This window comes from Chionomys nivalis, chromosome 6, assembly GCF_950005125.1.
Source record: "Chionomys nivalis chromosome 6, mChiNiv1.1, whole genome shotgun sequence".
Lineage (NCBI taxonomy): Eukaryota > Metazoa > Chordata > Mammalia > Rodentia > Cricetidae > Chionomys > Chionomys nivalis.
In genome coordinates, this window is record NC_080091.1 from 81,029,745 (window position 1) to 81,045,332 (window position 15,588).

The 15,588-nt window shown below is 35.8% G+C and overlaps 1 protein-coding gene across 15 annotated transcripts in view; it reads left to right on the forward strand.

The window, feature by feature from the left end:
• The window catches only part of Adgrl3 (adhesion G protein-coupled receptor L3), a 742,119-nt gene that overhangs the window by 332,417 nt on the left and 394,114 nt on the right, over nt 1–15,588 (forward strand). For all 15 annotated transcript variants that reach the window (XM_057771795.1, XM_057771780.1, XM_057771783.1 and 12 more), the window contains one exon: nt 8,447–8,660. In XM_057771795.1, coding sequence (XP_057627778.1) covers nt 8,447–8,660 — 214 coding nt within the window. The remainder of the gene's footprint in view (nt 1–8,446; nt 8,661–15,588) is intronic.

Consider the following 15,588-nt stretch of genomic DNA (forward strand, 5'->3'; position numbering starts at 1 on the left):
CTGCCTGTTAGCAACCTAATGACTCAATTTTCATTTTTAATACTTGTTCTCATATTCCTATGCTGTCTGTCTTAAGACTTGGTGCAAGTTTTCAGACTGCCATCGTCAAAAGATGCTTAATCATATTATTTAAAAAGATCCTTTTGGACTTTTCTGCCTTCTTGGGTAAGCCAGAGATACCCTGGAGTTCAGATCAGTTGCTTTTCTGATATACAAATTGATATTTTGTCTTAGACTATGGCATTTGGTTCTATGACACTCAAGGTACCACTGAATTTTCTTTTCATTCTCTGCAGTTCTCCCCTACTCCCACTTTCTCACCACCTTAGTGTAGGACAGAGTTTCTCATTGTAATAAGTGGGAATGATCATGCTGTAATAATTTATTGCTGAAGGTTGCATCAAAGCAATACTTTTCTAACACTTGAAAGCTAACTATGAAGTGTTAACAATTTTCATTGTTTTATTCCTTAAACAATGTGTTACAAAGTATTCTCATCACTTGTACTTATTCCTCATCCTGATATTTCTGAATAAACTATAGCCTCATTCTTTTTTGTTGTAATAAGAGCGGCGGGGCTGCATCCCCGGCACCTGGCCGCCCGCATGGCTTTACCTGAAATAATTACACGGAAACTGTATTCTTTTTTTTTTTTAATATTTATTTATTTATTATGTACACAGTATTCTATTTGTGTGTATGCCTGCAGGCCAGAAGAGGGCACCAGACCTCATTACAGATGGTTGTGAGCCACCATGTGGTTGCTGGGAATTGAACTCAGGACCTTTAGAAGAGCAGGCAATGCTCTTAACCACTGAGCCATCTCTCCAGCCCCAACTGTATTCTTTTGAACACTGCCTGGCCCATTAGTTCCAGCCTCTTATTGGCTAGCTCTTACATTTTGATCTAACCCATTTTTAATATTCTGTGTAGTACCACGAGCTGGCTTACCAGGAAAGATCTTAACCTGCATCTGTCTGGAGTGGGAGAATCATGGCGACTCCTGACTCGGCTTCTTTCTCCCAGCATTTTCTTCTGTTTACTCCACCCACCTAAGGGTTGGCCTATCAAATGGGCCTAGGCAGTTTCTTTATTAATTAACCAATGAAAGCAACTGATTAATACAAGACCCACCTCCATCACTTTTTAAATTAATTTATTAATTTTTATACTCATGTCATATTCTTCTATAATCTAGGCTCTTAAAATTTTTTAATTATAGTCCCAATCTAATTTTAAGCCCCTCTCTCATTTTACTAATTTCTCACTTATATTTTCTGTGCTGTATCTGGAAAAATGTATAGTTCCTTTACCTGTGTCCAACTATGTTGTTTTGTGTTTATGAGCCAACTCTAGTTCACTTCATTGGAGACATAGCACATGTTACTTTCTGTATTCTCTTTAAAGATGCTTACACACTTCACAGAGCTAGTTTCTTGCCTTGTCTCAAGTAGATGAATCATTTCCCATTTATTGTTCTCTCAGTCATAGGACTGTATCCTCTTTCCTGCCTTGAATTTTCTGGCATCTCATCATCTTATCCTATAACTGGTCTTTATTAGTCATGGACATCACCTCCTACCTTTGAGACTTCATCAAACTCACAGGAAGTGTAATCACTTTCTTTACATCATGCTGTAACTCTGAATCTTCTAAACTATTCACCCCCTGTTCTATGGAAGACCACTTTTGGGCTGAGGTAATGCCTAAGTGGCGGGAGATTTTAGACAACATTCACCTCTTGTGTTTGAGAGCTTCAAGCAGCCATACTTGCACATGATCGCTATCCATTTAGAAACAAAGTGGTATATATCTTTAAAGGTTTCTTTTGAAATATTTAATCATTTTCCGGAGTTCTTGTTTATCATAAAATTACAATTCTTATTCTTATGGATATGTGGAGCATCCAATTTGGAGTTTTTCATATTTAGAAGATTAGAAAAATTATGATAATGTAAAATTTGGTACAATTGGGACATTTTCCCCTTTGCAAATATAATTAGAAAAAATGTAGGATAAAATTTAGCAATTGTTGAAAAACTATAGCGCTACATGTGATTTCACTTATTGCAATACTTGCTACTTTTGAGACAGCCTCCGCATAACTATTTCTGTTGACGTCCACAGCTTTGTATTTATATTCCTAAGCCAAAATAGTAACTGAAGATCGTTTTGTAATGCTTTATTCATTAGAAATCTTTCTTTTACATATAATATTTTACATTGTATCATCTACATTTCATGCTTTGTTTTTGACTACAGAACTTAATGGCCTTTTCCTTCTTTTATGGTGTCAATTTTAATTGTTGAGGTGTTTCTTTTAACTAAGTGTTGAAATATTAAAATTATTCTTTCTTGAAGTTCTCTTGCCTAAATTCAGGGTATTAGAATAGTGCTTGTACTAGTGAATGCACCTTTCATGTAGATGTGGAATTGATATGTCTTTAAGCTTCTAATGAAACCCATTGCCAACCGTTTTGGACTGGATCCTTAGACATATAATTATAGCTTAAATCAATGGGTTGTCTTATACCCATGGCACAGAAAAAACACACATATTTAAGAAAATTGTGTCAGAAGCTCTTGAAGATAAAAAAATGGTAATATCTACTTTTCCAAAGTCATTGCCAGTCCAATAGAAACATGGTCCTTTCAGCACCATTTCCCGTTTGAAATTAAGAACACATTCAACAGTTCTTGTCTTCACATACAAGGAGTTAATTAACTTCTTTCTCAGAAGTCACTGGATGTGAATCATTTTTATCTCTTAATTTTCAAAAGATCATTTTCCACTTATAATCATTGGGATGCAAGGAAGAAAGTCATTTTTATCTTCTACTTAGTGATATTTCTATATAGATTATATATAGTAAGTGTAGTATGTTTTGAACTAATGGATTTTTTTCCCTATGAAAGGGATAGTATTATTAGATCATATGCATGGGCTGTTCCTAATACTTTTCTTTCACTGGGTTGGTAATTATTCAGTCTGGATCCAATAGTTTCAACGTCAGTTCTAAATATTCCTTTAGGCTTAGCTCTGAGCTTTGATCTCTAGCTTCAGTCTCAGTCAATTAAAACCAAAACATTCATTATTTGACAGTTTCTGTGGATTAGGAATTTGGAATAGTTTCATTAGATGCACATGATTGAACGACTATCATAGTGTTGCAGTTAAAAAAGGGCAGGCTGTGGATATTGGCACTTCCAGGCTTCCTCACTGAAGCCTTGTAAGTTCCTATGGCTGTCAAAAGGGGGTTTCAGTTTCTCAGATCCTGCCTCCACCCCATTGGGGTGACTGAATGCCACCAATTTAGGTATCTACCCAGGGGAATTATCTAAGAGTTAAGCTGTGATTGCATTGGGAAACCCTGCAGCCCTTGCTTTCACACCATTTCCACCTGAAGTGAGTCGTGAAGTGTAGCCAATAGACAAGGAGAAAGAGATTTGGACTGAGAGCATAGCAAAGACTCATAGGCATCCTAAAGAACAACAACAGCTCTTTGAAAGCAACAGAACAATTTACAGTCCCAATCCAGGTTATTTTATGTACCGTGCTGAGATTTATAAAGATCTCTGTATCTTCAGCTCCTATCAGATTTTGCCCATAGCAGTACATATCAATTCTTGTCTGTGGCAGAATCCTGGTCATCATTTATTTCTCTCTCTCTTACCCTGTGACTTTACCAAATCCCAAGATGGCCTTGTTCTTTAACAGAGACCTGATATTTCCTTTACTGTTACCCTTTTAAAGGAATGATCTTTTCTCATCTCACCACTATAGAATAGCCTTCTAATCTGTATTTCTCCTACATTGTTACCTTCAAAAATTCTTTGAGAGAATTATTTATTTTTGTAAATCTATAAACAAAACATAAAGGGGTAAATGGCATAAAGACAGTAATGAAAAATAAATAGAAATATGGACTGTTAATTTTTTTCTTCTTTTTTCAGTTATAGCAAGTAGCACAGAATACAGATCCTGTCTGTTTTATTGATAGTTATGTTTACGTTTACAACCAGTTTTATTTCATTGTATTATTGCCTATGAAGAAGAAATCAAGTGTTTTTTCCCCTCTTCTGTAACTATTTTAGATTCCATCTTTCATGCTATCCCAAGTGGTTTAGTTCATCTATTCATGCAGTCTACATAATCTGAGACTAGATGGGACCATTTTATTGTCTCTCTAGTGAAGAAGTAGCAGATTTCTTCACCTCTTCAGTGGACCACTGCTAACTCCAACTTTGCCGGTTCCATCCCTTTGTCTTCCTCAATAGTGCACTCCTGTGCTATTTACATGTTACTATGGCTTTAGTTTGCATACTGCTCTTGGATTCTAGACTTTTGATCCAACAATTGTCCACATACAGGTGTTATTTTCTCAGGCGCACTCAGTGTTGTATAAAGCTGAATTATTTATATTATTTTGTGTCATGTCCTCAACTGGCTAATTCACGATTGGCCTCTTCTTAGTCTGTTTGGTTTTTTACATCTTCTTGATGACCTTCCTCCACACACAAGCTATGTGCTACATAATACTTCTTTATTGAATTTCCCTGTTTCTTACCCTGGGGTTAACCTGAGTAGTTCCTGTTGTACTTGGAACTGGGGGAGGGGGAGAAGAAGCATTCAACTTGTGTGTTTTGCCACTAGCTTACAGCCTCTTCACTCAACATGCATGCATATCAAATGCATAGATCCTCCAAAGTGTATACCAGCAGGCTTCCTGGTCTGACCTCTTGGAGAGAACACAAAGAGGGACTCACAAAAACAAGAGATGTTAACCAAGGGGTGACTGAAGGCTCTAAAAAATGAGAAAGGTGATAAAAATGAGAGAGTGAATTCTCTTAGAATTAAACCTTAGGCAGAAGATATATTTTTATTATTTTTGTAAAGGTGTGTCTGTGGCATGGAACTTGAGGAACGTTCTGACACTGCTTTCTCTCTGTCTTTGTCTCTGTCTCTCTTTCTCTCCCTTGCTCCCTGTCTTGTGTGTGTGTGTGTGACAGAGGTAGAAATAACAAATCTTTCTTGATAGTTCTCTGCTTTATTATTATTTAAAAAGAGGATCTCTCTGAATGTGGAGCTCGATTTGGCTAGAACGATGTTCAATGAAACCAAGAGAACTACCGGAGTATGCTTCCAACCCACAGTTCTGGGATTGTAGATGTGCATGAAGGAGCTGGAGAGCCTAATTTGCTTCCTTAGACTTATGATACATGTGTTTTACTGATCGAGCAAACTTCCAATATCCCTGTGGCCATTTTTTCTAGAAAATTTCACACTTCATATTCCCTCAGTCAGTCTCAGAACCAGTGTCCAGGACTAAAATACAGCACTGGAACATTGGAGGTCACAAGATTTTATATCCACATTGTCCAATTTGTTCAGCAAGTATATATACATCTAATAGATTGCTGTGCGTGCTTAATGGAGTACAACAGGGAAGAAGTTAAAGAGCGCACACACGAGCATTCTGTGCCCACACACGTCAGCTTGTCACCTCAGATTGCTCCAAGTGGTGTTACTCCGAAATAAATGTAGTAGACAGTTTCACTACATCCCTTTGGGCTGTCAGAGTTGCCCTTCTTTGGTATTATGTAAGCAAAACCTTTCCATTGTAGCATAATAATTCAAAGGAAACAAATAAACAACAACAACAAAAAAACCCTGTTTTTTCTGTTTTATTTTTTTTAAGCTTAAATCACTCCCTTTCTGTGGAAGTGTGTATGTATGTGTGTGTGTGTGCACGCTCTCATGGGTGCTGTACAAACAAAGGAAAAAACATTTAAAAGCCGCTCTCATGGAATTAGGAGCACCATGCAGCAGTGGTATATTTTCACTGTTTGTTCGTGGATACCTTTAGCATTACACCAAGAAGTCATAGCTAACTAGGTGATATAATCTCCAGCAATGTATTCCTTAAACAATGCATATATCTTTGTCACTGGGTTACCGAAATGGATGAGTTACATGTTAAAGGAAAAAGTTTCTCTCTCTCTCTCTCTCTCTCTCTCTCTCTCTCTCTCTCTCTCTCTCTCTCTTTCTCTGTCACACACACATACATACACACACACACACATCTCACTCTCCCTACTTTCTTCTTCTTCTTCTCTCTCTGTAATATATACATAGAGATGTAGAAAATGAGATAGTCATCTTCATAGGTCCAAAAAAGATACATGGAAAATTTGGGCCTTCACATTCTAGTTGACTTTGCATCTGTCTAGTGTTTGGATCTTAATTTTATTTTTGACAGTGACAACCCAGATTAAAGCTATGTCAATGTTTTGACAAGAATGACTGATGAGCTTAATCAACCAAATTGTCCACTTAGTCCAACATGGGCTTTGTTGGTGTGGCTTTGCTTATGAGTTGTTTTTTTGTGAAATTAACTTGATTTCAATGGAATAGACTAAATCAGCATAATATTAGCCAGATAAATACAGCACTCAGAAGATCCTCAAATAGCTGGACCAAAGGTTAAAGAATAACTTGTCTTTTCACAAATGTTCCAAATTTATTTTAAGGCATTCTAAAACTTATGTGTTTATGTTTTCTGAAAATGAAAGCATCCGTATGATTCCATTAACAGACAAAAATCATGAACTAGCTTCATGAACTGGAGCACTTTCCATCATTCAGTCATGTTTTTACTTTCAAATTTAAATAAGAAAAACTGTCTTTGTTCCAGAAGATAAAAATCTTCTTCTTAATATAAGAAAAGTATAAATGTTTAGACAGCTATGCAAATTTCTGGATGGTAAACAGAAATATCTTATTTTAGGAACAGTAGATATTGAATTTCTCCTTTGTGATAATACCCTGCCAAAATGTTGACCCAAAGTAAACTAAGAAAATGACATTACAATCAGACTCTCGTGATGCTAGCTACATGATGATCATGATGTCTGTGATCAGTGTGATGGATGTGCTGCATTCGTGTGTGTGTGTGCATACATGTGTGTTTAAGAGAAGGAAAAGAGAGAGCATAAAGGAAATATAAATGGGACCAGATAGACCATGCAGCCAGAAGTACTTTTTCTTATTTTTTAAAGTTTTAAAAAATACGTTTATTTATTTGTAAACATGTGTGCCTATGTCTGGGTGTGTATGCATAAGTGTAGATGCGCAAAAAGGCCAGAGAGGATGTCAGATCCTCAGGATCTGGAATCACAGATAGTTGTGAGCCCCCTGATGGGGTCTTGAGAACTAAACTTGGAACCTCTACAAGAGGAGTATGTGATCTCCACATCTGATTCATTCCACCAGCCTGTGCCACAAGTACTTTAAGTAACCTGCTCAGAAATTTTACTGAGACTATGCACAAACATAGAAATAAGATAAAAGTCATATCATTCTAAAATTAGAAAGACTAGCTATGTTTTCAAAGCAATCACGATTTCTGAGGTCAAAATAGTGCTAACATTTACCTTTCTCTGCTTCTTTTCACACCCCTGATCTCATCACAGCCTTTTCTTCCACATTTCATGCTTAGAAAAACAACAGAAAATCCATATATTGTAAATATTATTTTTATGAATACACTCATTAGGGAATTAACCAACTTTGAAAAATTTAATCTACCCTTACATTTACCCGTGACCATCTCTCTTATTTAAAAGTCTACTTATTTAATTGTTGGTAAATATTTCAGCTATGATTTCAATTATATGATTTAAAGAAGACTTGGCCAGTTTTTATGAGCACTGAACATTTAACTTTCTTGCAGTGATATACTGGCAAGGGAAAGGAAAAAAGTTAAAACTGTCAGTAACAGAAATCTTCTGGAACAAAATTAATTATATATGTGAACCAATCATTTAAGATATGAGAACCTTAACATTCACTTGTGACAGCTGTAGAGAATTCATATGGATTTCATGATATTACAAGACTTTTACAATATACAATGTATAAACTTGGGCAAGTAATTCACAAAAGGAAATCAGACAGGCGAGAAAAAGCAGAAACATTTCCTGTTATAGAACTAAGATACTAAATGTTAATAAACACCTGCCATTGTTTGTTTATCATATTGGCTAAATTTAAATGAACTGATCGGGTTTAATTTTGAAAAGTAGGACTATATTGGTGAACTATATTTTTATGTTTTTTGGAAACAGTTATCTACATATGACTTCTGCTTCTTTTGAAAAATCAATTTCATTTTGAAAAAATAAATTCCAGAGTTCTTTTTTTGCCACTTTTTTGTAAGAACAAACTTAGTGGCAGCTTAGGGTTTAAGAAGTTATTGTTATGCTTAGATTGTAGGAGGTTGTGATTTGTTGTTACTGAGAGGAGAAATATTTCCCATTTAAATTATAAGTCCTAGATATCTGTGTTAGTACTTGTTCAAGTTAACCCCAATACTGGGGAAGCAGACGCATGGATGTCTTGGATGCGCATTGATGGTGATGATGTCTTTTCTGCCTCTTTTCATAGCTTTCAGCCGTGCCCCAATTCCCATGGCAGTGGTCCGCAGAGAGCTCTCCTGTGAGAGCTACCCCATCGAGCTCCGCTGTCCTGGCACAGACGTCATCATGATCGAGAGTGCCAACTACGGGAGGACAGATGACAAGATCTGCGACTCCGACCCTGCTCAGATGGAGAATATCCGATGTTATCTGCCAGATGCCTATAAGATTATGTCTCAAAGGTATGGTGCCTCCAGCCTCCAGACTTTTTCCTTGTACATATATCAAAACTCAACATAAATCAGGTTGACAGGCTGAATACGGATAAGAGTATAAAGTGGTGTGTGCTTTAGAAGGACTTGACAGTTTACACCGTAGATCACTCCTCCCGTCTCTGTGAATGATGGTGCTATAATCCCGCCATGGCAGTTGGGCAATAGAAAGCTCATTAGTATTATTAGTAAGTGTAATGATGCACACTGCCTAGTGTTAAGTTCTGACGGTGTTCTCTAAAAATGGTTTGGTTATATAAGAGACAAAATTTCTTTTTCCCCAGTATTATCACTAAAATGTATAGTGCAGAAATAGTCTTATTCCTGATTATTCCCTAATTGTGTTAAGAATCACAGACAAAATAAAAGGCTGGGTTAGGGGCCAGAGATACTGCCCAGGTTCAGTTCTCAGCATCAACATGGGACCCAAATACCAGCTACTACATGTAACTCCAATTTCAGGGGCTCTGACCCCTCTTCAGGTCTCCATTGATACCTGGATACATGTGTTGCACGTGCAGATAAGCCAACACACACATATACACAAATAAAAATAAAATAAATAAATGTGTAATGTATACAATCATTAATCAAAACATAATAAAAGATAATTGATGAAGGATTATTTGACCTTACAAAACAATGAAGAAAATATTTGCTTTAAATATAGAATGTGAAATATATCTAATACATTTGAGTATTTAAATTCTTACCAAGTCCCATTATATAAACTAAGGTACCACGCCATTTCATGTGAAAAGGAAAAATGTTCGATTCTGAGGGGTTAAGTTTATCTCCATACAAAGAAGATTTAAAAAGACTTTTCATAATAAAAGTTCTCTATAAATCAAGTTAATTATATATGGAGAGACATATGTATAAATGCACATGTATCTCTATATAATGATTTCCCAGCAATAAATTGTTATCCACTTTGTATGTCTTTATACTTCCTACTTCATCAAGGTGATTAGTAATTAAGTCATGTGTCAGTGTGTCAGTTAGTGACAACTTTTACAAATGTGTTTTATAATTGAATGAGTTCACTTTTTCATAAGGATTTTTAGTCAGATAATTTTTATTATTTTATTAAGGAGTTATTTAAAATGAGGGGAAATTAAAACACAGAGACAACAAAACATATTGAAGGCTAAACACAAACCAAATACAATGCACACGGCTCTGTGCCTAATCCAAAGGTAAATAAATAAGACATACAATAGAATTGAATCACCTCTCTTTTTGCTTACAAACACCATCTTTATTTTAACCATTTTTCTTCTTTTAAAAGATTTGTTTTGTTCTTTGTGTGTACAATTATGCAGGAAGTACACACGGGTCATGATGGAAGCATAGGGGTCAAAGGAACATTTTATGATGTTGGCTCCATGCTTTCAGTTTACCTGAGCTCAGGGATTCAATTAAAATCTCTGTCCTTTGGAGATAAGCAACACCTTTATGCGCCGAGCTGTCTCACTGTTCTCATTTTCTCTCAATATTTAAAATTTTGTGTATTTTGAATGAGGTCAGTAGATTATATTAGAGTCAATATCTTTAGACTAATCGTAGATATGTAAATTATTAGATGAAATGATAACATATATGTCCAATGAGCAGGTCATTTGAATGGTGCTGGGGGGATAATTTGCTTCTCTCATGTCACAGGATTTGGTTTGTCTCTTGTTTTATGCTAAAACAGATGCTGAATAAAAGCATATTTTTTCGAAATTAAGGATCCATTTGATAAAAGTTGGATACATTATTTAGTTCTCTGTCTGTCTTTATTATAAAATTGACAAACTTCCATCTAATTTAACTAATATGCTATACCCAAAAGGATTTTAATCCCTTTTTTTATATGTTGGTATAACGTTCCCTATGGAAAGGTATATAATGAGTAGCATAGTGACTAAGTAGATATGTAATCAGTTAAATAATCAAACATAAGATTGCAATATGTTTAATAATAATAAAACATAATATCTGTAATAGGTGTCGTAAATAAAGAAACCTGGATTTTGTGTTTGGGGGTAAATGAGGTATATAACAGAAGCACTAACTTCATTAATTCCGTTCTAAGATCTTCCCTGAGATTGTTCTAGTGCATTAATTAACACCATTGCAGAATAATCCATTAATCTTGTAATTATTACAAAAATTACTAATAATGGATCCTCTCAATCAACTGAAGTGTGTAGGCTGTACACACAGTGATAAATCTGTAGTGGGAATCTGCCTTCAGCACTAACTAAATCTGTTGAGTAAATCCTCCTAGTAAGTTCTTAATGGAGTCGACTGTGGTCATTCACCTTTGGACTTTTATATGTATTACATTTTCGGTTTCCAAAATACATGTTTTGATCCTCATAGAGAGAAGTTTAGCTCCTTTAGGTCAGATGGCCAAGAATATCCATCTCCTTTATAATAAACCGTTACGATGTCATGCCAACCACGGCGTATTAAATGATGGTAATAGGGATGCTATGCTAATAACATAGATATGTTAAGTAGATGAATATATTAAAATGAAATAAAAATGAAAAGTAACTTTTCTGAAGTGTACATTAGATAAATGGATTTTTTGTCATATTTAAGCATTTAGAAAAAGATTGTCTTGGGGCATAAATATTAAGAATGTCTTGAGGGAGGGTTATTACTAAGTACAAAAGTTATTGTTACCAATCCTTGTATGAACTTGTGAAAAAACCTTTTTATCTTACTCATTTAAATCTATCCTTTAGATGGATGAGACAAAGAGACACATAAAATGCATTATATTTAAATTATGGACAAGTTACGTAAATTGAAGTTTGAACTAACTTTTAAATTAAGTATGAAAAATTTGGGAATGAAAAGATATGAAAACAGACATCCACTTAAGTATGAAAAATTTGGACTTTGAATTAAAAGAGAGATAAGATGTCCCCATTTGTCTGCAGTAGGACTATCCAATCTGACACCCTACTGAGAGATGCCCCTTTGTTCAGAGTCCTCAAAATTGCCCAGGCTTGAGCCTGTGGTGACATTTAGCCCTGAGTTTGATCTGCAGTGAATACACACACACACACACACACACACACACACACACACACAAATTGTACCTACTTCTTCCAAATCTAAGTGATCTCATGCCATTGTTCTCATGTGGTCAGCCTCCTTAAGATTCTCTATTTGTTGCTCTATTCTTTTCATACTGAACGATTACTTCAAATGACACAGTGCGTTTATTTATCCTTCTGAAACTTCTCATTCCTCCTTACGGTATACATCCATCAGGAAGTCCAAGTTTCCACATAGCATGTTCTCGTCTGATTGTAGGTTTCAAGAATGCTTAACATTAGTGTTTGAATGGGTAAATCTGTAATGCTCTCTGATTTAGTTAGGCTCATTAACAACTTCCTCAACTTTGATTTTCCATGGCTTCTATTCTTTGCCTGGTGTATTTATATATTTTAGAGATGTTTGTAGAAGAACTATTCGGCATGGTTTTGGGATCTTAGTATGAATATAACTTTTTAGCAACTGTATAACTTCTGGAAGGTTCTATGTAGACTTCAGCAAGAATTTCATGTGGCTTTATCTATTAACTCTGATATTTGAATCATTAAGTCAGCCAGCTCTTGAAAGGACACAAATGGGGTTCCCTCTGACAGTTAGTCAGGCCTGATGGATAAGTAAACCAGGCATGGATCCTGCTCATAAAATATCCTGGACAGATAAAAGGTAGCCAGCGGGATATTTTGCTCAGCATTTTATTCTTTTCTCATTTACATTTATTGAAGAGATGAAAAGAGGAACTTTCTCTGAGGTAGGTAAGATCAGAGAGCCTGTTGGGTGGGAAGGTGTCAGAGTTGGCTCACTTCTATGCAAGCTGTGTAAGCAGAAGGACCTGGAACAGGCACAGGTGGAGTGGCCTCCTTCCTTTAGCTTCCCCTACTGTGACTTTAAAACTTACTGTTGTTCAGCTCAGGATGTCCCTGCGTTTCATTTGGCTCAATCCTCCCCGAATATGCCAATGCTTGGAGTCAACCACTTCCTTCAAAACCTTCATTGTATATCAGGTCCACATGATATTAAGATGGCATAGAAATGCTAGGTGATACATGAGCTTAATAGATTTCCTTATTTAATTTTTGACTTGGAATCCTTATTATAAATTAGACATCAATTCCTTCTAAATATAAGAAATCTGAATGTCAGGTATACTGAACCTTTGTGCTACCATAGTGTAACTAGTCTTATAATCTTATTTTATATGTGCTTACCCATAATTTTTAAACTCTAAAAACACTTGAAAAGAAGCATGTGTAGACGCATGCATGTGTGTATTTATGTGACCATGCAATTTCACTGACTTAGACATACAGAAAATTGCACTAATCAAATGTGTGGAGTTCAGGGGCTTTTTCCAAACTGAGTTCATCCAGGTCTAACAAATGGTTGAAGACAGGGAACATTAGCTACACCACTCTCCAAGGAACTTTCAATTCTGACTTTGAGCCACCTAAACTACCTTTTGCTCATTTTGTAACTTAATCAGTTTTTGTAAAATAAGATCTACTTGAACATGGTCTTTCTCATTTACTGTATTTGTTGCTTTTCTTTGTTACTGAAGATTTTTATGCACCGTTTCTTTGTCATTTCAGGTATAATTATTTTCTAACACTTTTATAGAGCAGGGGAACCTTCACAATGAGTTCATTTCAGAGTATTTGTATTGCTGCAGTGAAATTCTCCAAACAGTTGCTTCTCCTCATAATACCGTGACTTAACCTATTTTTAAAATATATTTACCTTTGATACATAGTTTGGGCTAAAAAATACGTATTGACAATCAAGCTAACTTTATAACTTAACTTCTCATTGGGGTCATAGGAAGGAGACACAAAAATAAATGCAGACAAAACTAAGTCTGTCTCTAGCATTTGCGTTAACTTAGGATCACAGTTCATGAAATGCATATAGTATAAATATATTTCTAATTAAATGAGTTGCCTCACCTTTTATTATAGTTTTAGGAGTATTTTAAAGGTATTATATTTTCAGACATTGCAGTCACAGAAGGGACATGAAAGAAGAGAGATAGGAAGAGAGAAGTGTTTCTCACCTTTTGAACGTTCCGCTGCAGTTGATACCAGCACCGCAGGGGATTTTACAGCTTCCTAAAAGATCTTGGTTTCTGTTGTACTCGTTTCTAGAGCACTTGAAAAAAAAATCTCCTGTAACATCAGAGAAAGAGATGCCAGTGACAGATTTCGTGTGTCTTCAGCATACTAAGTGTTCTAGATAGGGCAAAGACACACGAGCCACCTCTCTGTGACTTTGATGCATCCATTGTAGGATGTTTTATGATTTCCTTCAAAAATTACAAAAAAGAAAAGAAAACAAAACAACAACGATAACAAAAACACAAACCTTTGAATAAATGCATTTTTTTTCCAGGCTGGTGTTGAACTTATTTATTTTGCACATTGGGTTGATATTTGCCTGTGTGTTTGTTTTAAAAGAGAGGAAGAAGAGACAACCCGTTCTCACAGCCCCAATATACAGAATAGAGATTTTCAGTACTATGAACATCATAAGAACACTTACTTATATTTTCCAACATTTTACTTTCTTTCGTATCTGAGAATTCATTATGACCAGTCTTCATGTATGCTTCCATGTCCCCTTCGGTATTTATTCAATTTGGAATATATTTGTTTTTAACAAACTTTAAGAAAAAAAATTTATAATGTAATTCTTTTATGATATTATTCTAAGCACAGAAGTATCAGAACAGCTGAATTTATAGGTTTGTATACTCTAAACTTTTTAATAAAAATTATTATTGATTTCATTTTTAAAAGCAAGTTTGTCATGTAATAATAAAAATTATTGGACTTATATTTTTAATTATCATATAATTATGTAATTTTCCTCCTTTTTTGTTGATATATATATATATATATGCACATGTCTGTGTTTGTGTGTTTTTCTCCTGAATCCATAAATAGAATATGCTCAGTCTGTAAAATGCTGCATGTATGTGCATGTTTTCAGGACTGACCATCGGTATGGGGTAAAAACCGGCATGCTCTTCCCAGGAAAAAGACTATTACCTCCACTCTCAGAATTCCTTAGTTACCAGTTCTTTGTTTAGCGTTGAACTTTGTGAGCTTGCCCTCTTTCATGGTAGCATATCTACTGTTGTCTTCTGTGTTCAGTTCCTGTTGAAGCTGGCATTTGGGTGAAACTGCATGAATGTGCTTCTGTTGAGTCTAAGACATGGTCTCACAGCAACTGCTTTTTCTCTCTGGCTCTTGTAATCTTTCCACACCATCTCCCACAATGTTCACGGAGCCTTAGATACTGGTGTATTTTGATTGACTGTAGTTTTCTGTAATGGTCTCCATATGCTGCAAAGTTTCCTTTAAGTGGGATGAGAATTACACTTTCTTGTGGGTCTGAGAACAAATATTTAAAATATAATTAGGGATTGTGCTGGTTTGGAAAAGAGGGAGCTGTAGATTCTCCTCCAGGATCCGTTGCTTCACAAGCCTTAAGTAGTTAGTTACATTTCCTGTGCCAGACACGATTTCCTTCTTGTGAGTCTTAAATCCAATTAGAGAGCCTTTGATTACCTCTAAGGTATCTGTGTCACTGCTGCACCCACAAATTTATGGTGCCATGCTGGTAGTTGTCATGGTTCACAGGCACATCTGGGGAGAACTGTTGGTTGCTTTCCACCTTCCGAAGCTTTATGTCACTTACTGGTACCATGGAAGCTAGTTGTCAGGAAGATGCTTTCGGGTGAGATGCAGCTCAGGACTTCTGGGTCCTGTGGTAGAGTACTGGGATTTGAGAACTTAAGGCTAGCAGTTCCCTAAGACACTGACATTTCCAGGGATGGTTTTCA